The sequence below is a fragment of the Eleutherodactylus coqui genome, chromosome 4, assembly GCF_035609145.1.
Source record: "Eleutherodactylus coqui strain aEleCoq1 chromosome 4, aEleCoq1.hap1, whole genome shotgun sequence".
Lineage (NCBI taxonomy): Eukaryota > Metazoa > Chordata > Amphibia > Anura > Eleutherodactylidae > Eleutherodactylus > Eleutherodactylus coqui.
In genome coordinates, this window is record NC_089840.1 from 242231851 (window position 1) to 242257366 (window position 25516).

Genomic DNA, 25516 nt, shown 5'->3' on the forward strand with positions numbered 1-25516 from the left:
ATTTATAGTGAACTGTGTGCTGAAGACATCACAAGCATAGAAAATGTAATATATATCACTTGAATTCTCATTGGGATTCCAGGCTTGTATGTAGTATCAGAGCCAAGAATAGTGACTTGAGTGAGAATAGCTGAGATTTTAGTCTCGCTTGTTGTTGATAACTCAATTCCTACATGAAGAAGGAAAATTCAACAATTATTTATATCAAAAACTTAAGTTAAATTTCCAACCGCAAGATGTACTATACAGCAAGTCATCATTTTAACCCCTAAAGGACGCAATTGTTTTTTCCAAGTTCGGTTTCTCCTTCCCACTTTGAAAAAGCTCTAGGATATAGTATAGTTGTTACCACTAAACCCCTTCCATTTTTTCATCTTCTGGCGACGGCAATGCAACAGCAGAATACTGGCGAACATGATGATTTGCAACTTTTTCTTGTAGCTTTCTTCAAAAACTGGCACAAGTAAATTGATAAATAATCACCCATATATGATCTGTCTCTACAGTCTGGCTTTCAAATTTTCTGCTTATGCGCTAAAATATTGTCAACTCTATGGATGTGTTGGCCTGGACAAGGATTAAATAAATGGTACAGGAGCTGCAAAATCATAGTTTCAGTAATGAAAACAGTGAATGACAGGGATCATATACTGCCAGTGTTGGAGTGGCTAAAGATTTAAAGGGGTTGTCCAGTTGTAAACTATTAATGGCTTAGCCTTAGGATAGGGATCCCCACTGATAGCTCATTAATAGTTGGTTGATGGGGGTCTACCACCCAGGATCCTTGTCAATCAGCTGCTCACCAGGCTGCTGTTTTGGTGTAAGAAGAAGAAAGCAGACCGCTTTATATATTCTGAAGTAGGCAAGCATGGTATTTCAGGAAAAGCCCCTATCCACTTAAATGGGAGCTGTGCCTGCAATACCATGCTGGGCCAGTGCACAATTTACAGAGCTGTCTGCTTCTTTATTTGTACACGGAAACAGTAGCCTGGCGAATAGATCATTGGCAGGAGTCCTGTGTGGTGGACCCCCACTGATAAGCAATTGATAATCTTCCCTGAGGATGGTGCATCAATCTTTCAGAGCTTGATAATCCCTTAAATGTGTTCAGTTGTATGAGATGATTTTGGTGGTGAAATAATACCCTTATATACAATAACATGCATACAACCTGTCCCCTCCTCCGTGATGGATGCTGTTCCAAACAATTTCATCTGCATTCCTTGCTTTCTCAGCTGAAAGTTCTCGCATGGCACTTCCAGGGTTGAACATCCTGAATTATCCAACTAGTTAAAACAAAAATGGTTATGGCATTACAATGCTACAGAATAACAATACTATATAAGCTCCTCCAGTACCCAGAGATGCAAGTTATACAGCATTAAACAGAAATGCTCTCTGTACAGCAGAAGTTCCAACAAGTGGCTTGGGATTCACATGTCGTTTGTGACCCCAGCTTTGCACCCCACCATGGGAACCCTCAGTTATGGACATATGCACTGGTTACAATATAATATCCACACAACATTTCAGATATGTTTCATAACACTAACAAATTGAATGGTAGAATACCAGTAAATATTTGTGTAAAAATGTGACCCCTGATCACCACTCAAAGTTGTATGCGGCTCATAAGATATAAAAGTAACGGGACCTCTGCTGCATAGGAAAATCAAGCTATGGCATTATTTGAAACACCCCGCTGCACTTCTGACAGTATATCTCTTAAGAAACTTCAGAAATTAAAAGAAATATGTTCCCAATAAGGCGGGTAATGCAGAAGTCTAGAGCTCCAGAAGTGGGGAACTTAAACAAGACCACATTCTGGTCTCATTTATACAAACTATCTAATAGTAAGAGAAACTTTGTTGCCCATACCAACCAATAAAAGTGCAACTTTCATTTCTCCGGAACAGAGAAGAAATATAAGTCAAACTCTCAGTGGTTGATAAGGGTAACAAAGATAGGCTTACTATTAGTTTTGCTAAATGAGGTTTACTGTACTGAAATGAATAGTAAATACATATATTGGACAAGATCTGCTGTTTGAAATCAACTAATTACACAGTTTGGATAGGACTTGTAGGTGATATATAAAAGTTGCTCATTGGCTTATCCTGGGCAGCATTTTTATGGGACAGGCAATGTATATAGGTTTAAATGCAAACCTTAAGGGGTGTTCCTGGATTTAATAGTGACAGTACTTCCTTAGGATGTATAAACAAAACACTCCAAAGGGTCAGCGCAGTTGCAAACAGCACGTCCCCTTGGTTTTTTATCAACCACAACTTTCTCTTCTTTGCCTATTATGGAGGAAGAAGGGTGACTAGAGAGAAAAATACATATTATGAATTTTGGTTGATAAGTATATATAAATCGGTTTATTCTGGTCCAACACTCAGACATTTTATTGATCAGCTCTCTGCACGCGGTTCTGTTTTGTACTGCTTCTTTCAGTACTCAAAGTGACCTCCTTCTGCTGCGATAAGGGTAGACATTAAGCAAGGCATCTACCATCATCTCCAGGAGATTCAGGTACTCATTTGTGTTGACTCCCTGGTATGAACACAGGTCCAATGATGGCTCCATATTACATATATTGTAGCAGAAGGAGGCCACTTCAAGTGCACTTTCCGACTTCAGTCATAGACTTGAAGATGCAGAAAGTGAATTTCTGCTTCTTATATGATAATCTTCTACTTTGCAATTGGGTTTTATTCTTACAGGGGCCACACCCCAAAATTGAAATCAATGTGCCATACGACCATGTAGCTCATCTTAGTCTACCTATTTAAGTTCACTATTGTTATTTCAATATAGGACACCAGTAGAGATGAGCGAGCACCAAAATGCTTGGGTGCTCGTTACTCGGGACGAAATTATCGCGATGCTCGAGGGTTCATTTCGAGTAACGAACCCCATTGAAGTCAATGGGCGACCCGAGCATTTTTGTATTTCGCCGATGCTTGCTAAGGTTTTCATGTGTGAAAATCTGGGCAATTCAAGAAAGTGATGGGAACGACACAGCAATGGATAGGGCAGGCGAGGGGCTACACGTTGGGCTGCATCTCAAGTTCCCAGGTCCCACTATTAAGCCACAATAGCGGCAAGAGTGCCCCCCCCCCAACAACTTTTACTTCTGAAAAGCCCTCATTAGCAATGCATACCATAGCTAAGCACCACACTACCTCCAACAAAGCACAATCACTGCCTGCATGACACTCCGCTGCCACTTCTCCTGGGTTACATGCTGCCCAACCCCCCCCCCCCCCGCCACACTCATGTCTATATAAGTGCGTCTGCCATGAGGGGGAACCGCAGGCACACACTGCAGAGGGTTGGCATGGCTAGGCAGCGACCCTCTTTAAAAGGGGCGGGGCGATAGCCCACAATTCTGTACAGAAGCAATGAGAAATATAATCCTGTGCCACCGCCATCAGGAGCTGCACACGTGGGTATAGCAATGGGGAACCTATGTGCCACACACTATTCATTCTGTCAAGGTGTCTGCATGCCCCAGTCAGACCACAGTTTTTTATAAATAGTCACAGGCAGGTACAACTCAGCAATGGGAATTCCGTGTGCACCCACAGCATGGGTGGCTCCCTGGAACCCACCGGCTGTACATTAATGTATCCCATTGCAGTGCCCAAAACAGCTGAGGTAACGTCCGATTAAATGCAGGTGGGCTTCGGCCCCAGTCAGACTGGGGTTCTTTAGAAGTGGACACATGTAGTTACAACTCCCTGTGGACCCACGGCATGAGTGGCTCCCTGGAACCCACCGGCGGTACATAAATATATCCCATTGCAGTGCCCAACACAGCTGATGTAACGTCAGCTGTAATGCAGGTGGGCAAAAAATTAATTGGATTACACTGTAGGCGAGGGCCCCCCAAAATTGGTGTACCAACAGTACTAATGTACCTCAGAAAAATTGCCGATGCCCAACCAAGAGGGCAGGTGAAACCCATTAATCGCTTTGGTTAATGTGGCTTAATTGGTAACTAGGCCTGGAGGCAGCCCAGTTAAAATAAAAATTGGTTCAGGTGCAAGTTTCAACGCTTTAATGAGCATTGAAACGTATAAAAATTGTTTCGAAAAATTATATAACTGAGCCTTGTGGGCCTAAGAAAAATTGCCCGTTCGGCGTGATTATGTGAGGTTTCAGGAGGAGGAGCAGGAGGAGGAGGAGGAATATTATACACAGATTGATGAAGCAAAAATGTCCCCGTTTTTCATGGTGATAGAGAACGATGCTTCCATCCGCTGGTGCAGCCTACGTATTGCTTAGGTATCACTGCTGTCCGCTGGTGAAGAAGAGAAGTCTGGGGAAATCCAGGCTTTGTTCATCTTGATGAGTGTAAGCCTGTCGGCACTGTCGGTTGACAGGCGGGTACGCTTATCCGTGATGATTCCCCCAGCCGCACTAAACACCCTCTCTGACAAGACGCTAGCCGCAGGACAAGCAAGCACCTCCAGAGCATACAGCGCGAGTTCAGGCCACGTGTCCAGCTTCGACACCCAGTAGTTGTAGGGGGCAGAGGCGTCACCGAGGACGGTCGTGCGATCGGCTACGTACTCCCTCACCATCCTTTTACAGTGCTCCCGCCAACTCAGCCTTGACTGGGGAGCGGTGACACAGTCTTGCTGGGGAGCCATAAAGCTGGCAAAGACCTTGGAGAATGTTCCCCTGCCTGCGCTGTACATGCTGCCTGATCTCTGCGCCTCCCCTGCTACCTGGCCCTCGGAACTGCGCCTTCGGCCACTAGCGCTGTCGGATGGGAAGTTTACAATCAGTTTGTCCACCAGCGTCCTGTGGTATAGCATCATTCTGGAACCCCTTTCCTCTTCGGGAATGAGAATGGAAAGGTTCTCCTTATACCGTGGGTCGAGCAGTGTGTACACCCAGTAATCCGTAGTGGCCAGAATGCGTGTAACGCGAGGGTCACGAGAAAGGCATCCTAACATGAAGTCAGCCATGTGTGCCAGGGTACCTGTACGCAACACATGGCTGTCCTCACTAGGAAGATCACTTTCAGGATCCTCCTCCTCCTCCTCCTCCGGCCATACACGCTGAAAGGATGACAGGCAAGCAGCATGTGTACCCTCAGCAGTGGGCCAAGCTGTCTCTTCCCCCTCCTCCTCATGCTCCTCCTCCTCCTCCTCCTCAACGTGCTGAGATATAGACATGAGGGTGCTCTGACTATCCAGCGACATACTGTCTTCCCACGCCTCCGTTTCCGAGTGCAAAGCGTCTGCCTTTATGCTTTGCAGGGAACTTCTCAAGAGGCATAGCAGAGTAATGGTGACGCTAATGATTGCAGCATCCCCGCTCACCATCTGGGTAGACTCCTCAAAGTTTCCAAGGACCTGGCAGATGTCTGCCAACCAGGCCACTCTTCTGTAAATAATTGAGGAGGCTGACTCCCACTACGCCGCCCATGTTGGAGTTGGTATTCCACTATAGCTCTACGCTACTCATAGAGCCTGGCCAACATGTGGAGCGTAGAATTCCACCGTGTGGGCACGTCGCACAGCAGTCGGTGCACTGGCAGATTAAACTGATGTTGCAGGGTCCGCAGGGTGGCAGCGTCCGTCTTGGAGTTGCGGAAACGTGCGCTGCCCCGGCGCACCTTTCCGAGCAGGTATGACAAGTGTGGGTAGCTTTTCAGAAAGCGCTGAACCACCAAATTAAAGACATGGGCCAGGCATGGCACGTGCATGAGGCTGCCGAGCTGCAGAGCCGCCACCAGGTTACGGCCGTTGTCACACACGACCATGCCCGGTTGGAGGCTCAGCGGCGCAAGCCAGCGGTCGGTCTGCTCTGTCAGACCCTGCAGCAGTTCGTGGGTTGTGTGCCTCTTCTCTCCTAAGCTGAGTAGTTTCAGCACGGCCTGCTGCCGCTTGCCCACCGCTGTGCTGCCACGCCGCTCGACACCGACTGCTGGCGACATGCTGCTGCTGCTGACACATCTTGATTGCGAGACAGAGGTTGCGTTGGAGGAGGAGGAGGAGGGGGGTGGTTTAGTGGAGGAAGCATACACCACTGCAGATACCAGCACCGAGCTGGGGCCCGCAATTCTGGGGGTGGGTAGGACGTGAGCGGTCCGAGGCTCTGACTCTGTCCCAGCCTCCACTAAATTCACCCAATGTGCCGTCAGGGAGATATAGTGGCCCTGCCCGCCTGTGCTTGTCCACGTGTCCATTGTTAAGTGGACCTTGCTACTAACCGCGTTGGTGAGGGCGCGTACAATGTTGCGGGAGACGTGGTCGTGCAGGGCTGGGACGGCACATCGGGAAAAGTAGTGGCAACTGGGAAACGAGTAGCGCGGGGCCGCTGCCGCCATCATGCTTTTGAAAGCCTCCGTTTCCACAAGCCTATATCGCAACATCTCCAGGCTGATCAATTTGGCAATGTGCACGGTTAACGCTTGAGCGTGCGGGTGCGTGGCGGCGTACTTGCGCTGGCGCTCAAACAGTGGCGCTAGCGACGTCTGGATGCTGTGCTGAGAGACATTGCTGGATGGGGCCGAGGACAGCGGAGGTGAGGGTGTGGGTGCAGGCCAGCAGACGGTCGTGCCTGTGTCCTGAGAGGGGGGTGGGATCTCAGTGGCAGGTTGAGGCACAGGGGGAGAGGCAGTGGTGCAAACCGGAGGCAGTGAACAGCCTTTGTCCCACCTTGTGGGGTGCTTGGCCATCATATGCCTGCGCATGCTGGTGGTGGTGGCTCCCCAGCTGATCTTGGCGCAACAAAGGTTGCACACCACTGTTCGTCGGTCGTCAGGCGTCTCTGTGAAAAACTGCCACACCGTACAGCACCTTGACCTCTGCAGGGTGGCATGGCGCGAGGGGGCGCTTTGGGAAACAGTTGGTGGATTATTCGGTCTGGCCCTGCCTCTACCCCTGGCCACCGCACTGGCTCGGCCTGTGCCCACACCCTGACTTGGGCCTCCGCGTCCTCGCCCGCGTCTACGTCCTGTAGGCCTACCCCTACCCCTCAGCATGCTGTATTACCAGTAGTGCAGAAACAGAACGCTGTAATTAAAGGTGCCACTTATTGGCCCGTGGTTGGAGGCTGACTTCGCTTACGGAACGCACAGCAGAGCCAGGAAATAATTTTGCGCAAGCCTGCTGTAACACTTAGCTGGCTGCGTATGAATTAGGAGGACAACTACACCCAGCACAGACCCAGTACACTGAGGACAGTCACAGGCAGCCCAAATAGATTTTTTTTCCCAAATGTTTTTGGAAAGGCCCACTGCCTATATTCAATAAATATATGTCTTCTGTCCCTGCCTCACTACTACTGGCCCTGGAGTATGTAAAATAACTGCAGACTGTTACACTGTGGACTGGAATACAGCGGTGATGTAACAGCCAACACAGAGCCAGGAAATAATTTTGCGCAAGCCTGCTGTAACACTTAGCTGGCTGCGTATGAATTAGGAGGACAACTACACCCAGCACAGACCCAGTACACTGAGGACAGTCACAGGCAGCCCAAATAGATTTTTTTTCCCAAATGTTTTTGAAAAGGCCCACTGCCTATATTCAATAAATATATGTCTTCTGTCCCTGCCTCACCATCACTACTGGCCCTGGAGTATGTATAATTACTGCAGGGCGCAATGCTCTGCACGGCCGATATCCAAAAGAAAAAAAAAAGTGCAACACTGCAAAAAGCAGCCTCCACACTACTGCACACGGTTAGATGTAGCCCTAAGAAGGACCGTTGGGGTTCTTGAAGCCTAAAATAACTCCTAACACTCTCCCTATAGCAACTCCAGCAAGACAGCACTTTCCCTGAACTATGTCAGAATGCATCTGCGGCGAGCCGCGGGAGGGGCCGATTTTTATACTCGGGTGACACCTGATCTCGCCAGCCACTCACTGCAGGGGGGTGGTATAGGGTTTAAATGTCGCAGGGGGAAGTTGTAATGCCTTCCCTGTCTTTCTATTGGCCAAAAAAGCGCGCTAACGTCTCAGAGATGAAAGTGAAAGTAACTTGAACATCGCGTGGACCTCGTCACGAGTAACGAGCATCTCGAACACGCTAATACTCGAATGAGTATCAAGCTCAGACGAGTACGTTCGCTCATCTCTAGACACCAGTATTAACATATAGCGCTTAATCAGTTTTTAATCAGTCTTTTTGACTACACTATGTATAGGAATCTTTACACTCTCATGGTGCTCTCTCCTGTGTGACTCTCTACAATTATGTCTTTAACCCATTAAGGAACAAGTGTAGTAAATTGTTGGTCCTGGGCTTTAATCCCAGCTGATAGTAAAAATACAGTGGGGGGGGATTAAAGCCCCTGCTTCAATCAATCAGAAGCAAGTTGGGTTGTCAGCCGTTAGTCATAGCTGATAACCCGAAGGAGAAGGAAGAAGTGTTTTTTAACCCCTTTTACCACCTCCTTTCTTTAGTACACAGTGCTCAATGAGAGCTATGTACTAAAGAGTGAAAGTGAAAGTCTTTCTTCCCCTGCGCGAGCCGGCAGTCATGTGACCACCCGGTTCCCCTGGCACAGAAGAGCTACAGGTGGATGTTTTCCCTGTAACTGGGGCTCCTACCATGTGAATGTCCCCCAGAGGTCTCATATGACTTCATGGGGGACATAGATAGTAAAAAAATAATTGCATAAATAAGTAAAACAAAATTATAGAATAAAATAAAAATATATACATAAGAAAGAAAATAACCCAAAGCCTACGCCAACCAAAACCGTCACCGTATGTGCCCTACAATCCAAAACCAAACATAATATATATCAAAGCATCTGAAACAAAATGAGGAACCCAATCCCATGCTTTATTTCAGTGTAAATATACGAATTAAAAAAATAACTATAAATGTTTTAAAAAATCAGTCTTTTAGCGTTTTAGCCCAGTAAAACTAAAAAGAAGAGAAAAGTTAGTGAAAAAGATATTAAAAATTAGCCCTATATGTCACGGGGGAAAAAGGCAGCAAAATAAGTTTGGTAGCTGAAGGTAAACAAAAATGGGGCAGTTAAACCACTACATGGGAAATATACAGAAAAAGTGTCTGGTCCTTAAGGTACAAAACAGCCTGGTCCTTAAGAGGGTAAAAGAAAGGGGAAAAATGAAAACAAAATTATGTAAAACACTTCACTCACAAGGGACTCAAGGCACAGTAATTTGTAAACTCTAAATTTCTACAATCACAGCACTGTAAACATGGCTGTGGTTGTGCTTAGTACTGCAGCTCAGTTCCATCAAGCATGTATGGCAGAAATCAAATATTAATGGGCTATCCTAAGGAGAAACCATCGATAATAAAAAAAAGTCTTCTAGGATTTTGATATTGACTACTCTTAGGATATACCATAAATGTCAAATCTAGTGATGGTTCAACTCCCATAATGACCATCAGTGAACTGTCTGAGGAGGCCTTGGCATTTCAGCGATTGCTCTACATCTTTATTTGTTTACCAGACATAGTACTGTATATTTGGTAGCAGCTGTGTCTCGTATAGCAGCTCAGTCCCATTCACTTGATCAGCGGTACCAGGGACATCCACTAGTAAATGTACGGAACTATGCCTAGTAAACAGTGAAGGAAATGCTACTCTTCAATCAGCTGAGATTTCGGGAGTTGAACCTGCTCCAGTCTGAGATTGATGGCCTTTCTAAAGGATAGGCCAGCAATATTAAATTCTTGGAAAAACCTTTTTAAAGTTTCAGAAAACCCCTTTAACATGTAGCCTCTTTGGTTACAAATTCTTTTTGTAATCATATTCAGTCTAATTACAAAGTATTTGCTATTTTTCAATTTAATTTACCTTTCCTGTGAAGTTTGCACATAGATCAGGTAGCCCGATAAAAGCATGCTTTTGACATACTTGAACCTTATAATCTCCTTTTGTTGGCTTCCCATATGTGTATCTAGGGGGGGGGGGGGTAGAGAAACAATTCAGATAAATAAAAAACTCCATCAAATCTGATTTCTTTATAAAAGGCAACATAATCAGGACGTAGCTGGGACCGTCCATTGATGGAATAGCAGCTCTGTTCATTGCATCCATTTCATCTTATGAAAATAAGGGCAGTTTTATAAAAGGCACATGGTAGGAGAGGATCCTACTATAGATGACATATTTGGGCCCAAGAGGCCCTCTGCTATTTTATTACCTGCATGACAAACATTTCAAAAAGTTGGTTTTGCTCTACAGTAAAACCAAGTCCTCTGTGCATTACACTAGTATAAACAGTACTTTACTGCAAATAAACAAATTTGAGCTCACTGTAATCAGAAGGGAAGACACTTTAGCTATAGGAATGCTCTTCTGTTACTGGTTTCTTCAGACATCATATAATGGTATGCCTGTAAAAGGGGTGAGCAGTGCCCTGTTCCCCTCTTATGGATTACAATGGATGCCACCATGTATTGAGTTACAAAGTGAAATCCTGTCCACTGCCTCTATTAGCCACACTGTGGCATCCAGTACAGAACCCCGGAATTGTTGTCTAGAAGAGGGAGCTCCAACACACTCAAATGAAGCTTCTAGAGCAGGGTTGTGATTGGTTGTGTAGCTCTATGTGACTGTGGGGTAGGCCAGTGCCCATCTTGGGACTCAAGTCCCCCTCCCTGGCAATGCTGTACACCAAAGTGGCGGTCTTTAAGTTAAAGAATGACTAGAAGAGGAGATGCCGACAATTGGCAAACAGTGTAATAATTCCCCTGGTACAGTATTATGAAAATCCCTAGCCAGGGTGTGGGGAATATTAAAGGGGTTGTCCCGCGCCGAAACGGGTTTTTTTTTTTTTCAACCCCCCCCCCCGTTCGGCGCGAGACAACCCCGATGCAGGGACGTACAGACAGCTTACCGGAGCGCTTACCTTGATCCCCGCGCTCCGGTGACTTCTATACTTACCTGTGAAGATGGCCGCCGGGAACCTCTTGCTTCGTGGACCGCAGCTCTTCTGTGCGGTCCACTGCCGATTCCAGCCTCCTGATTGGCTGGAATCGGCACGTGACGGGGCGGAGCTACACGGAGCCGCTCTCTGGCACGAGCGGCTCCATAGAAGACTACAGAAGACCCGGACTGCGCAAGCGCGGCTAATTTGGCCATCGGAGGGCGAAAATTAGTTGGGCTCCATGGGAACGAGGACGCCAGCAACGGAGCAGGTAAGTAAAAAACTTTTTATAACTTCTGTATGGCTCATAATTAATGCACAATGTATATTACAAAGTGCATTATTATGGCCATACAGAAGTGTATAGACCCACTTGCTGCCTCGGGACAACCCCTTTAACTTAAAGAGACTGTGGCATATGAGGTGAAGTTGGGCACAGTGCTTTAGTGCAGATTGCAAGGCCTTGCAGAAGTTGGTTGTTATTACATGTTCCTGTATAATGTTATGATGAATTAATGGGATGTGAGTATGACCTTTGTAATGGCGCAGTAAGGCAACAGAGAGAAAGAATAGCAGAATGCTTAGCAGCACACTATGTTTATAGATGTATACATGCAGGGGTTGAGCCATGAATATTGAATGATGACCATGGTAGTAATAGCGCCTATGACATCATTGAGTCCTATGTGCTAAGGACATGGCACCTATGGAGCAGGGGTGGTCGATATTATGTATAAGGGTGCACTGGACAACCTGGACTGGCACTACAGGATAGAAGTACTTTACCTGCAAGTTATGAGCAACTATTCTAACTGTCAGTTCATTTAACAAAGGGTAGTTATGCTGGACTTCATTTAATAAGAAGAGGGAGTCAGGAAACTAAAGAGTTAAGGTAGTTTGAGCACCGTTGTAAAGTTAGTTTGAACTGGGCTGTGACAGGCCCTCCGGAATGAGGGTGTGAGGAAAAGGGTGGGTGTTCCGGCTTATTTCGAGTGGCGCAGTTGTTTTAATGATAAACAGTGTTAGAAGATGGAAGTGAAAAGGGCAGTATTGAGTAGTGAAGTGAGTAGGTCAGTCAGAGAGGAGCAGAGATGGACACGGAGGAAGCTGACAGCCATGTAAAGCCCTAGCACCCAGTTTCTTCCCCTTCTCTGTCTTGCTGTAATTAGAGACACATTATGTAAGCTTTCAAAAAATCCTATGTGTAGCGGCTCATAAATTACCCAATACTGAGTGAAACAGTTTAATTTCCCAAACTTGATGTCCGTTAAAGCCAGCTCTGCTTTCTACCGGACAATAGCTTCTGACAAGCAGTAAGGAATATTCACAGGATTTTGTGAGTACTAAAGAAAACCTAAGCACAGTGTTTCAGGAATGGCAAAACTGTTAGGGGGGTTGATATGGTGTATTTTCTCATCAGTTCTCTCTCTATAGCTCTTCCTAAGCTCAAATGCTGCCTCTTCCAAGTTTGTTTTTTCATGTATAAAATGTTAAACAGTGTATATGCAAGTTGTATATACAATTTCTGGTGCTTTAGGCCTCATGTCCACTTGAAAAATACAATCCGCGCAGAATCTGCAGTGGATTTTCGCGGCGGATTCTGCGCAGATTTGCTTTAAATGGTATTTTTTTTGCATGCAGATATCCGCACACATTGCTATCAATGTAATAGCAATGTTGCCGATCTGCGCGGAATCCACAGCAGAATGGAGCATGCCGCGTTTTTTCTCCCGCGTGTGAAAAACGCAATTCTTTTAAAATGCCATCCGCGGGTGCAAAAATCAATTTAATGGACCGCAGATGGCCAATGATTCCCTATGGGCAAAATCCGCTGCGGAATCCGCTATTTCATTTAGCTAGTGGACATCAGGCCTAAGAGTAATGCAGCTTACCACAGGCCTGAAAGTAAACGGTGTGCCTGTCATTTACCTACATACATGTGTTAGTCTTATTTCGCTACCAAGTGCTTTTAATCCGGGCACTGACGTCACGAACGCCTAATTCCATTAGTCATCCAGATCCTGTTGTATACCTTCAACTGTGCACGAGATTAAAAAGATTGTGATGCACTCATTGCAACCGTGACACAGCTCCTCAGCCACATCTCAGAAACCATTCAGAGAGTGCAGGCCTCTTCCCGTTTGTCACCTGTTGCAGCATAACATAGTGGTTTGTGCAAGTAACCCTGATGCTAATGACCTAAAAACGTCAGGCATCTGGTAAGGAAAGGATGCAGGTCCAATGGAGCATAAAGGGGTCGATTTAAAGATAGTTTAATCCATGTCATGCACGATGAAGACCTGTAAATAATTTATTAACCCTTTCCTGACATGTGTCATGCAAATACGGCACATGTCGGGAAAAGGTTAACAAATTTTATCCATATGCTGTGGAAAAAATCCACATGGATAATGATCTGTGGTATGGATCTTAAGTGTATGTCAAGGCCAATCCTCTGCGAAATCCACAACAAAATTGGAATATAATACACATGGATTTTGCTTTTTATTCCTAGCAGAATTTGTTTCAGAATCCAAAACAGAATTTTTCCACTACTTGTGTATGTACTAAAAAAGGAGTCAATATTTTGTCAACTGAGGCACAATATCAAACTAATATGTATTAGTGTATTATATCCATCAAAAAAAGGTACAGAGGATCCTTTCTTTCACGACTGATAAAGAGCTTCTGCAGCAGTATAAGGCCTTAGTCAGACGGGCGTTTTTTTGCGCGATTTGCGGATCGCATGACGGATGCGCATCCGCAAATCACGTGACCGGTGCCCGAAAATCGCCCGAAAATCTGCTCCTAGCCGCTTTTCATTAGAAACGGGCCGGAGCTGTCCAGCGCATTGCATTCAATGGAGCCGGCAATACAGCCCGCTCCATTGAAAGCAATGCGCTGCGGGTGAGTGTGAGATGAATTGTCGGGAAGGGCTTAAATATATAAGCCCTTCCCTGCAATTCATCCAGAAAAGTGTTAAAATAAAAAATATATATATACTTACCTGCTCCCGGCAGCCGGAGTTCCGCGGGGCCGGCCTGCAGTGGGTGTGAAGGGGGTGTGAGTCAGACCTGCCCCCTGGTGGGTGTGAAGGGGGTGTGAGTCAGACCTGCCCCCTGATTGGCTCAGCGCTGAGCCAATCAGGGGGCAGGTCTGACTCACACCCCCTTCACACCCACTGCAGGCCGGCCGCGCGGAACTCCGGCTGCCGGGAGCAGGTGAGTATATATATATTTTTTATTTTTACACATTTCTGGATGAATTGCAGGGAAGGGCTTATATATTTAAGCCCTTCCCGACAATTCATCCCGCGCACGCCGGCAGCCCATTGCTTTCAATGGAGTCGGCTGTATTGCTGGCTCCATTGAATTCAATGGGCAAACATCATTCTTCTCTGCCACAGCTGTTACAGCTGTGGCAGAGGAGAATGATTTGTCAAGTATATGTTCTCAATAGGGTCGGCGCTGCTGCCGCCGGCCCCATTGAGCGCATATAGAGAAGAGAACAGGAATCGCAGATCACAGATAGGTGCGATCTGCGATTTCTGTTCTATAATTTATCGGACGAGCCCATAAAAAGCGTTCATGTGTCCGATACCATTGCAAAGCAATGGTTTTAAAAAATCGCCGGACGCATGCGCATGCGCAAATCGTGCGAAAAAACACCCGTCTGACTAAGGCCTAAGCGTGTATTATAAGAAATAATGTACCCCATACAGAATATTTTTAATCAGATAAATTTTCTAATTGGTTCTTAAAAGTTATACGGTAGAAGCAAAAAGGGAATTTTCAGGTTTTTTCTACATTATTAAATCCCAAGTCAAAGGATTTTCACTGTTTGTACTGATAGTACTGTCAGAATGTTAATTAATAAATGCTATTAGATGATGTTATTAGTTTTCGTTATGATATATAATAGGGCGATTCCCAGATAGGTATTATATCTTACATTGTATCTTACCTGCTGCACACTTGTAACGTGAATCGCTCATCAGTGATCAGAACAACTTTGGGGAAGTGAAGAGAGACTTCAAATTTTGGCATAACTGTGGAGGCAAATATCAGAGAATTCAGTCATAATAATTGGAAAAGATTAGGTTACTTTCTTAGATTACACTTCTTTACCGTATTCCTCCACACTGAAGGTATGAACTTCATCCTTCACCTGGATTGAATATTCTCCTAGCTGAGGTTCAGATGAGAGTGGGAGGGAGAGCTCAGCAATTCCCTGACTGAGACTCACATTCAACCACTGCCCGATTAGGTTCTTTGCTGGATCCTGAAACATAGAGAATCAAATACATTATAGAGAAGCTGTCACCAACCCAGTACTGGTGCATTTTGTTTCCACCAGAAGCTGGGGGCTGACTGGCCTTTGTTGCAGTTTATGCCCCCTGTCAGGCCCCTAGCTTTCGATTGGCTGCTGGTGTGTCTGCTGTCCTGTCCCCACAGTCACTTGCCGGACTGCATGGATTATTGCCTCTCCAAGACAGCAGTGGCACTTGACACCGGGCACGCAGCAGTGGTAGGAGCAGCAGAAGACAGCGAGAGAGACACGCCCCCAAAACCATCAGGGTAAAGGAACTGTTATGCGGCATGGCGGACGCATGACAGAGCCATGGGGGGACAAAGCTGTGAGCCAACATGTAGCCAGCACAACACAGCAGCAGAGACATGGCGGCCCACCACAGCGGACTTTTACTGTGAGGATGGAAGGGGAGATAGTTGTGCGTTGGGGATGACAGTCACAGTGGAGGTGGTAGGCCGCTGGGAGGGAACACGCACAGCGGGGCCAGGAGCACAGCTTATGGTGACACTGACAACAGCGGTCTTCGCCTGTGTGGATAAGAGCCCACACACACGTACAGCACTGGTGTCTACAGGAGGGATGGGAGCCGTAGAAGGGACCCGAGTAGCTGGGTTTCCAGGGCAGATGCAAGCAGACAAGGCACACTGACAGCGGGTTCCTGCAGCGTGCATCAGCCAATCAGCACCTGTGGGCATCACCTGGCCCTCCCCAGTATCTCAACCCACCCAACCCATGTCTTCACCGTATACATCCGAGAGACAAGATGCACCAGTACCCACCAACCTTTGGTTGTACAGCTATGGTAAAACTACAATTTTCTGCATGCCCTGACTTTGGCAGACTTTCTTTATATGTTGGGGGTTTTAGTTCAGAAACAGCTGGAGACCCAAAGGTTGCAGACCTTATCATGGAGTACATCCATCATTTAAATTCTAAATCTCCTAGGGCTCACACCCACTGTTTTATTATGGCCCTGTTTTATATGCAACCATATAAATATCCATAGAAGTAGATGAACCCTCTACTGTAAAATCCAAATGCCTTTGATTTCATAAGATTTTTGTGTGGATTTGGCTGCATTTTTACTTGCTGAACACCTGCGGAATTTCACCCGTGTATTTCAGGGGTTTAATTCTGCAGCAAAATTTTGCAGCATGCTGCAGATTGAGAATCTGCACATTTTTTAAAAATGCTGCGAATTCATTACGGAAAATTATCACATCATCTGAAGGAAATTTTCAAAAATCCCCTCTACATGCCTTGTACTGTAAATGCTATGGAATTTCTGCAGCAATTTTGCTTTAAGTGATTCAGCAGCAGTTTCTACAGCTTGTGTGAAGGTAGCCCAAAGATCGCCTTTGTCTTACTCTTGGCTTTGTTTGTAGTACGCTTAGGTATAATTAAAGCTATTAATTGAATGTTTCTTTTTGTTAATGAAATGGCTGCTGTAACCCATTTAATCAACCAAAATATCTCTATAAGTTTTTCAGAAAGGCAGTTTTAGGTAGGAAAATTGAATTGGGTTGGGACCAGCAGTCAGTGTTCACTGAGTATTTTGGGGTGGGTAATAATAGCAAAGTCATACTCTTCATACAAAATCATGAACATATGCACTTGATGTAGAAAGACATACCTGCAACTCTACAGCTGATAACTGCAATTAAAGATGAAGTGAAAACTGTTAGCAAGACATTCTTTAAACCAGTTAAAAAAAAACACTGAATAATTACATAAGAAAAACCCTTGATGCATGTCTGGGGGATTAATGAAACTATATAGATTCACTCATCTCAGGATGGTATACACCTTAGATCTACATTGACAGCACTCAAACGATCATCTAATGTTTATGGGGCTTCGTGAATCTCCTCCACAGGAAGTTGTTGTTGGAGATAAAGATTGGGTGGGTGTTTTCAACTTTGTCTGAAAAGTGCAAGTGGTTCATGCGGTGGGACAGGGTTTATGTCGGTGATTTTACATGAAGGCAATAAAGGAATTTGAACTTTGGAAGAAAATGTGAGTACTGGCCAATCTCTTGTTGGATTTTGTGCAAACACACTGAGCTGAGATGTAGTCTGCCCACTAGAGTTGTTTGTTGTGGAGAAGAGTTGGGCAAAATAACCTTTATCCTCTAGAGTTTCAATTACCTAATCATTTTGTTCTCAGGAAAATAAGCATCTACCAGTGGAGTCAGTCAGTAATGTTCTCCCTTCCTTATTAGTGATTTTCAACAGTTTGGTTAGTTCGCTGAATGTAGGCAATAGTTTGGCTTGGACTAAATAAGTTCAAACCAAACTAAAACTTCACCAATACACCTAAAACTGGTCTATAATACTTTCTAAGAGTCATAAAAGCCCCGTGTAACACTCTTAGCTCACTTAGGAGTGTATTTAAATACTTTTGAGTGAATATATTTCAGCAGCACTCAAAACACCAGGTGCACAAGACAAACTGGCAAAGGAAAAATCTTATTCCCTACGTTAGAGGAGCATAAAAAATACCAAGCCAACCTCAAGGTTGTAGACCTCTAACCAAGGGTGATGCAAATATATATATAAGAGAAAGAGGTGGCAGCATAAATGGTGCTTCAAAGATGTAAAAAAAATTCAACTTTTTATTGTTCCATCATAAAAGAGGCAACGTTTCGATCTGTTAGGTCTTTATCAAGCCGAAAAAGCTGTATTGCCGGCTCCATTGAATTCAATGGGCTAACATCGTTCTTCTCTGCCACGGCTGTTACAGCTGTGGCAGAGGAGAATGATCCTTATGCTGACAGTGCGGGGGGGGGGGGGGGTCTTACTCTTGCCACTATTGTAGCTTAATAGTGAGACCTCGGAGCCCAAAATGCAGCCCTGCATGTTGCTCCTCGCCTGCCCTATCCATTTCTGTGTTTTTTAAATGACTTTGGTGATTTGCTAAGATTTTCACAAATGAAAACCTTAGCGGAGCACCAGTCATATACAAAAATGCTCGAGTCGCCCATTGACTTCAATGGGGTTCGTTACTCGAAACGAACTCTCGAGCATCACTGAAAGTTTGACTCGAGTAACGAGCACTCGAACATTTTGGTGCTCGCTCATCTCTAGTCAAGATGAATGACCCGAAGTTTAGGTTTGTGCTAAATCAAACTTTTAACAACGTTCAACCTGAAACACTATTCATTATGAACACATTTACTACACACTTGAGTGAACTGAGCATGCATTCGTTTGTGGGTATCAAAGGAAACAGCTGTTGGCCATAAGCATCTATTTCATGTGAATTTTCATTCTTATTGTGTTGCACTATAAAGAGATGAATAATATATGGTTGGTCTTCATGCTACAACTAGGTTTTCTATGGTCTTGTTTGCCTGCAATCCAAACATCAATACTAGGAAACATAAACATTTGAGGTCAAACCTCACAGGCAACATTTGCCAGGCACCTGAAAAAACCAAGGCCAATGTATCTTGTATGGTGCCAATCTTGCACCAATAAACAGTAGGATTCCAGCAGAAATTTATTTTAAATATTCTTTATGTCTATGACCCTAGAGACCTGAGCTAGAAGAAATAAATATATTCTACAGAAGGCTCTAAAAATCTCATCTTCTGTCTGTGATCTACTGCAATAATATCTTACCTGGTTCTTTTCCGGTAGGAAATTCTCATTAAGTGATACGACTCGGAATTTCACTGCAAAGCAAATAGGAAGCATCAGAATACTCCAAGTAGCTTTTTTTTCATTCCCACATACTTTTCTGGTGAATTCTTTGTCCCCAAATTATAGAATTGCTGCAGATTTCACAGCATGATGGCATGACAACCCCTGGAATAGAAGGCGGTCCCTGATGTGTTTTGCTTATCTTACTGAGCCAAAGCCAGAAATCTATCCAGCAGGAAGGAGAAGTATATGACCTCCTTTATATTTCTCACTCTTTTTGAATCCACTCCTGGCTTTGGCTATATAAACGGAATCAAAAACTGTCACAAAACTGCATGTGGGATTCCATCCTAAATGGGATATCCAAATTATAAAAATACCACTCCTTTTTTCCATAAACAGTTCCACCCGTGTTCACAGACTGTATATGGTATTTCAGCTGAACTGCATTCATTGGAAAGAAGACAAGCTACAATACTAGATGTAACATATGGGCAGGTATGGCTCTGCTTCTGTAAGAAGGCAGTCATGTTTTTCTAATGCTGGCAATCCCCTTTATGTAAACATAAGACTTCTCGTTTATATACATGGCAATGCTTTATATATGGACAAAGTTTATAATATGGATTCCTAGACACTGCGTATGCCAACATTTGGTGATTACATGAGGCACTGTGTTTTCTCTTAGAAGCAATGTTGAACTTTTTTAATTGCAAATAAGGGAGATGAAACAATACCTCCACAGTGCCACCTATTGGAAGGCAGCAATACCTAAAGTCAATGTTAGACTCTTTATACAACCCTTGTAACAATGACCAGGAATTGAAAGCAAAGTCAGAGCCCATACACAGACAGCTGTTTCAGGGTTTTTTTTCCCTTTATCAGTGTGCAGTAGGATTCTGACTTTGCTAGAGAGAGACCTATGACTTGGGTCAGAAACGCTATCTTTTCTCCATAGGAAGAGCACCTAGACGATGAGTTAGGAGACTTAAAGGGCTATTTACGCTCCTCTGTATAATATGCAAAAAAGGGAGATGAAACAATACCAGTTTTTCAATTGTAACATACATTTTGAACAAAAATGTGTTAACTGTTTTATTGTTATTATAATAAAACTTATCACCTGCCAATTTGTGGTTGTTAAAAATGTGATTACAATCAATCTTCATAAAATGTTTGTACATACACTGTATTATTTACCATAGACCGATCTAGGTTACAGCCTTTAATGTGGTCCAGAGCTTCATTCACAATTCTGCAGGCTTCAGAGCAGAAATCTCCCATCCTTATTCTGGGGGATCGATGACTATTTAGAGCTTGCTTGGGTGATTTCTTTTTGGAAGTGTAATCTTAATATCAGGTGGTACACAGTAATTTAATGTAAGAGACACAAATTGTGCCACTCCACTACAGGGGTTTAAGTAACCCACCAGGAGCCTATTTATCTGCAAGCCCATTGAGTGTTTCTAATGAAACCCTGCAGAACCGTGGACACAGCTGTGGCATATAATACAAGGTATAAACAATGTCAGACTAGAGATTCTTAGACCCACCAGAGAAAATGGGCCAATCCTCTATCTATAGAGAAAAAGGTACATGTCCATTTTTAATTGCTTACAGAACATGTCAATAGGATCAGATAAGTTAGTTGTGAATTTACCCAAAATTAATTGACCCAAGTATCTCTAAAGTTAACTCCAAATGCAGTTATCTCCTGTTGGGTCAACTATTGGGTTAAAGCCGGACCCAGAGGATGTTCTGGTTCTCAGTTCTCTGAGAGTGCAAAATAATTAATATAATGTATTTGCAAAGATAGTATTTGTAACTTGGTGCTCAAAGAAAATAAAATACAGAAAATTTAGAAGAGAACTTTTAAAATTGAGCTTTAATTTCATAAAATTCTTAATTATTTTTATTGGTTCAGTATTACCAGTCTGTCCAGGTTTATAGATGGGTTTGTCTGTCTGGATAAAGGTTGCTGTTCGTTCCTTCTTTAGAAGAAGTTTACTTTTTTCGGAAATGGAGTTGCCAGCATGGTGAATTGTAGCATGAATTGTTGCAACTTCTAAGTTACCATCTGAGGGTTCGGGAACCTGTGAACAATCCATCAATTACAGACATTACAGTTACAGACATTGCCCACTTTAAGGGTAAGGCCGGATTCACATGGCCTTATTTGTGCAGTGCATTGCTAGTGCAAATTTTGCATGCGCAGTACACAGTGAATAGAATCCATTGCTTTCACTGGGTTCATTCAGATGTCAGTATTTTGAGCACACATTAAGGATGCACAAAAAAATACGCAACATGCTCTATTTTGAGCATTTGTGCAGCGCAAAAGGCCATTGAAATCAATGGGCTTGTGCAAAAGCACCAAAATACGCAAGATACCTGCATATTTGTGGAGCATATAGCCACAACATCAACAATATTTTGTGCCTATATGGGCTTAAATAGCGCTGAGGATTATTTTATTCCTATTATGAAAAATATCAATACCAAAAACTCTAAAGGAAAATGCTGGTTTGAACGGAGCCTTAAAAATGGAATTGAACTTGAATACTGACTGTTACCTGGAAAGGAACGCAGCCAAAATAATTGTTTTCCTGAATGCTTTTTTCCAAGAGTGTTATATTACTGGTCGCCCTTTCTAAATCCAACTGCACATTTGTTTCTCCCGTGATGCCCACCAAATGTACACAGACAAGTTCAGATTCTTTTGAATAGACCTCTGAGGGAAAGACGACAGCATAGTGCCTGTATAGAAATGGAAAAGGATTGGTATGACTGCTATCTGGGATACAATGCAATTATACATAATCCACAGGCAGGTTTAAAAATCACCAAATCGAAATTAGATTCTGAAACCAAGGAAGAGTCAATGTCCTGTTGAGCTTGTTTTAAGTTACACTCTTCGAAATTCCGAATTTGCCCATTTAAAATTACCTGACCATGGTGTGACTGCTTACATTGTTATCGGGTATGCACTGTGTGGACCCAGATCAGCGATTCCTCTGCACATCTTATGGATATCCTTGTTGAGGTATGTTATCACATTGCGGATTTGGCGCACGTTTTCCACTATGTGTGAACACACCCCAACAGTTTAAAAATGACACAGAAAATGACAATATAAGGTGTGACTGTTCCAACATACATTTTTGATCCGCTGAAGTATGGCTCTATATATATAACAGCATGTGCATAATAAAAAAACACACACAATATGTCTGTCAACCCAAACTGCACTCATACCTTGGAACAGTCAAAAGAGACTATACACATTATATATCAATATAACCACAGCAAAAGTGTGAATTCGTTAAATTGATAATTAAAGTAATATACATTCATTTTAATTTTCTGCACAGTTTACGTCAAAAATGAAATATATACAGTATATTACTTTAAAATGGTATAAATACCCCTATATGTCTCAGACACACACAAAAATAGTGTAGCCCAAATATGGGTAGTCCGGGAAGTCTAAATGTTGAGACTGTGTCGCTACACAAGTATAAAATTACTTACGATGAACCACAACACTCGAAACATTAAATGTTAAGAAAACGGACAGTAATGCACTTATAACTTATCATATGTATATCTGTGTACAACTAACCCAATAGTTCTATAATGATTGGCAATAATAGTTAACGCTTCATGATCATCTGCAATAAAGACATCTACATATTGCTAGAGAAGATCAGCAGTACTTACAAGTTCGCATTGCAGAATCCATAGAAAACGACTGTGATCAGCCCTGTGAGACAGGTGAGCGACAGCATTGTTCACAAGATACCAGACTATCAATTACTATATATACCTTGATGACGAAAACTAAAATCTAAAATCCAATTTCCCGTACAAGGACTGGACATGTTCCAACACATTTCAAATATTTGTTGAGCTCTTCAAGGTTTGTGGTTGGTGCAATAGAGGGAACGGCTTGGACATAAGTAAACAGAGACTGAATTTAATAAACTACTCTTATTTCCCATAGTCCAAACAGCAGCACATAAAACCACAGAAGTGAGAGGAAAAAAAGCAAAAACATTCACTGAAAAAGCCAAAATATGCAATACCCGATAGGCTGCAGAGCAAGCACAGTCGCCTCAGGCACACTCACCATAGGGCAGACGTAATCGCAGTAAACCCTCATAGAATGCAATTTGCCAGACTATGATAAGGAGGAGCTACTTGCTCAGTGTAGACTAATTTGCACTCACCACTCAACCCAGCACAGATTGGGGAGGAGCGACTGCAAACAAACATAGCTTGCACATGTGAATGATACCAAAGAAGCCAGCCAAAGATGGGTTTGCCCCACCTTACAGGATAGCAACTCTCATTGACAAGCAGTGGGTTGCCCTGTATCTCCAAAGTGGGCCACACTGGCTGACATGTTAAGCTCCCCCAAAATCTCTAGCAAACTGCATACAAAAATTGTTGATACATACTAATTAGAGATGAGCGAACACCAAAATGTTCGGGTGTTCGTTATTCGTAACGAACTTCCCGTGATGCTCGAGGGTTCGTTTCGAACAACGAACCCCATTGAAGTCAATGGGCGACCAGAACATTTTTGTATTTCGCCGATGCTCGCTAAGGTTTTCATGTGTGAAAATCTGGGCAATTCAGGAAAGTGATGGGAATGACACAGTGACGGATAGGGCAGGCGAGGGGCTACATGTTGGGCTGCATCTCAAGTTCCCAGGTCCCACTATTAAGCCACAATACCGGCAAGAGTGGGCCCCCCCCCTCCCAACAACTTTTACTTCTGAAAAGCCCTCATTAGCATGGCATACCTTTGCTAAGCACCACACTACCTCCAACAAAGCACAATCACTGCCTGCATGACACTCCACTGACACTTCTCCTGGGTTACATGCTGCCCAACCGCCCCCCCTCCCCCCCACAGCGCACACCAAAGTGTCCCTGCGCAGCCTTCAGCTGCCCTCATGCCACACCACGCTCATGTCTATTTAGAATTGCGTCTGCCATGACGAGGGACCGCAGGCACACACTGCAGAGGTTGGCACGGCTAGGCAGCGACCCTCTTTAAAAGTGGCGGAGCGATAGCCCACAATGCTGTACAGAAGCAATGAGAAATAGAATCCTGTGCCACCGCCATCAGGAGCTGCACACGTGGGCATAGCAATGGGGAACCTATGTGCCACACACTATTCATTCTGTCAAGGTGTCTGCATGCCCCAGTCAGACCGGGCTTTTTAATTCATAGACACAGGCAGGTACAACTCCCTATTGTGAAGTCCCTGTCGACCCACAGCATGGGTGGCTCCCTGGAACCCACTGGCGGTACACAGAAATATCCCATTGCATTGCCCAACACAGCTGAGGTAGTAATGTCGTGCTTAATGCAGGTGGGCTTCGGCCCACACTGCATGCCCCAGTCTGACTGGGGTTCTTTATAAGTGTACAGATGTAGTAAAAACTCCGTGTGCACCTACAGCATGGGTGGGTGCCAGGAAGCCACCGGCGGTACATAGAAATATCCCATTGCATTGCCCAACACAGCTGAGGTAGTAATGTTGTGCTTAACCCTTTCCAATCCAATTTGTATATGGTTTTCCTAGGGGGCTTACTCTTTTTCTGCTGTTATACAACGGCGCTATATGCTGGCTAAAGCCAGTACTGCATGAGCTGACACGTAGGATAGGCTCCGACAGCAGAGAGGCTGGCAATATACAGTAAGAGAACCCCGACGGACGTCTACCAACAACGGAGCTGTACAGCCTTAAACCCTAATGTCTTCACAGGTCACACAGTGGACTGGAAAGGGTTAATGCAGGTGGGCTTCGGCCCACACTGCATGCCCCAGTCAGACTGGGGTTCTTTACAAGTGGACACATGTAGGTTTAACTCCCTGTGGACCCACTGCCTGGGTGGGTGCCAGGAAGCCACCGGCGGTACATAGAAATATCCCATTGCATTGCCCAACACAGCTGAGGTAGTAATGTCGTGCGTAATACAGGTGGGCTTCGGCCCACACTGCATGCCCCAGTCAGACGGGTTCTTTAGAAGTGTACAGAAGTATTAAAAACTCAGTGTGCACCTACAGCATGGGTGGCTCCCTGGAACCCACCGGCGGTACACAAAAATATCCCATTGCATTGCCCAACACAGCTGAGGTAGTAATGTCGTGCGTAATGCAGGTGGGCTTCGGCCCACACTGCATGCCCCAGTCAGACTGGGGTTCTTTACAAGTGGACACATGTAGGTTTAACTCCCTGTGGACCCACTGCCTGGGTGGGTGCCAGGAAGCCACCGGCGGTACATAGAAATATCCCATTGCATTGCCCAACACAGCTGAGGTAGTAATGTCGTGCGTAATACAGGTGGGCTTCGGCCCACACTGCATGCCCCAGTCAGACGGGTTCTTTAGAAGTGTACAGAAGTATTAAAAACTCAGTGTGCACCTACAGCATGGGTGGCTCCCTGGAACCCACCGGCGGTACACAAAAATATCCCATTGCATTGCCCAACACAGCTGAGGTAACGTCAGCTGTAATGCAGGTGGGCTAAAAATTAATTTGATTACACTGTAGGCGAGGGCCCACAAAAATTGCTGTATCAACAGTACTAATGTACATCCCAAAAATTGGCCATGGCCAGCCAAGAGGGCAGGTGAAACCCATTAATCGCTTTGGTTAATGT

At 44.4% G+C, this 25516-nt stretch overlaps 1 protein-coding gene across 1 annotated transcript in view; it reads right to left on the reverse strand.

The window, feature by feature from the left end:
• LOC136626665 (alpha-2-macroglobulin-like protein 1) overlaps positions 1-22626 on the reverse strand; it is a 94608-nt gene extending 71982 nt beyond the window's left edge. Inside the window, exons 1-10 of the mRNA XM_066601683.1 lie at positions 22559-22626; positions 21412-21595; positions 20769-20931; positions 18818-18870; positions 16828-16848; positions 15011-15164; positions 14847-14931; positions 9809-9911; positions 1172-1286; positions 60-169 (exon numbers count right to left, since the gene is read on the reverse strand). Of these exons, the coding sequence (XP_066457780.1) occupies positions 60-169; positions 1172-1286; positions 9809-9911; positions 14847-14931; positions 15011-15164; positions 16828-16848; positions 18818-18870; positions 20769-20931; positions 21412-21595; positions 22559-22626 (1056 nt within the window). The remainder of the gene's footprint in view (positions 1-59; positions 170-1171; positions 1287-9808; positions 9912-14846; positions 14932-15010; positions 15165-16827; positions 16849-18817; positions 18871-20768; positions 20932-21411; positions 21596-22558) is intronic.
• Between the last annotated feature and the right edge of the window lie 2890 nt (positions 22627-25516).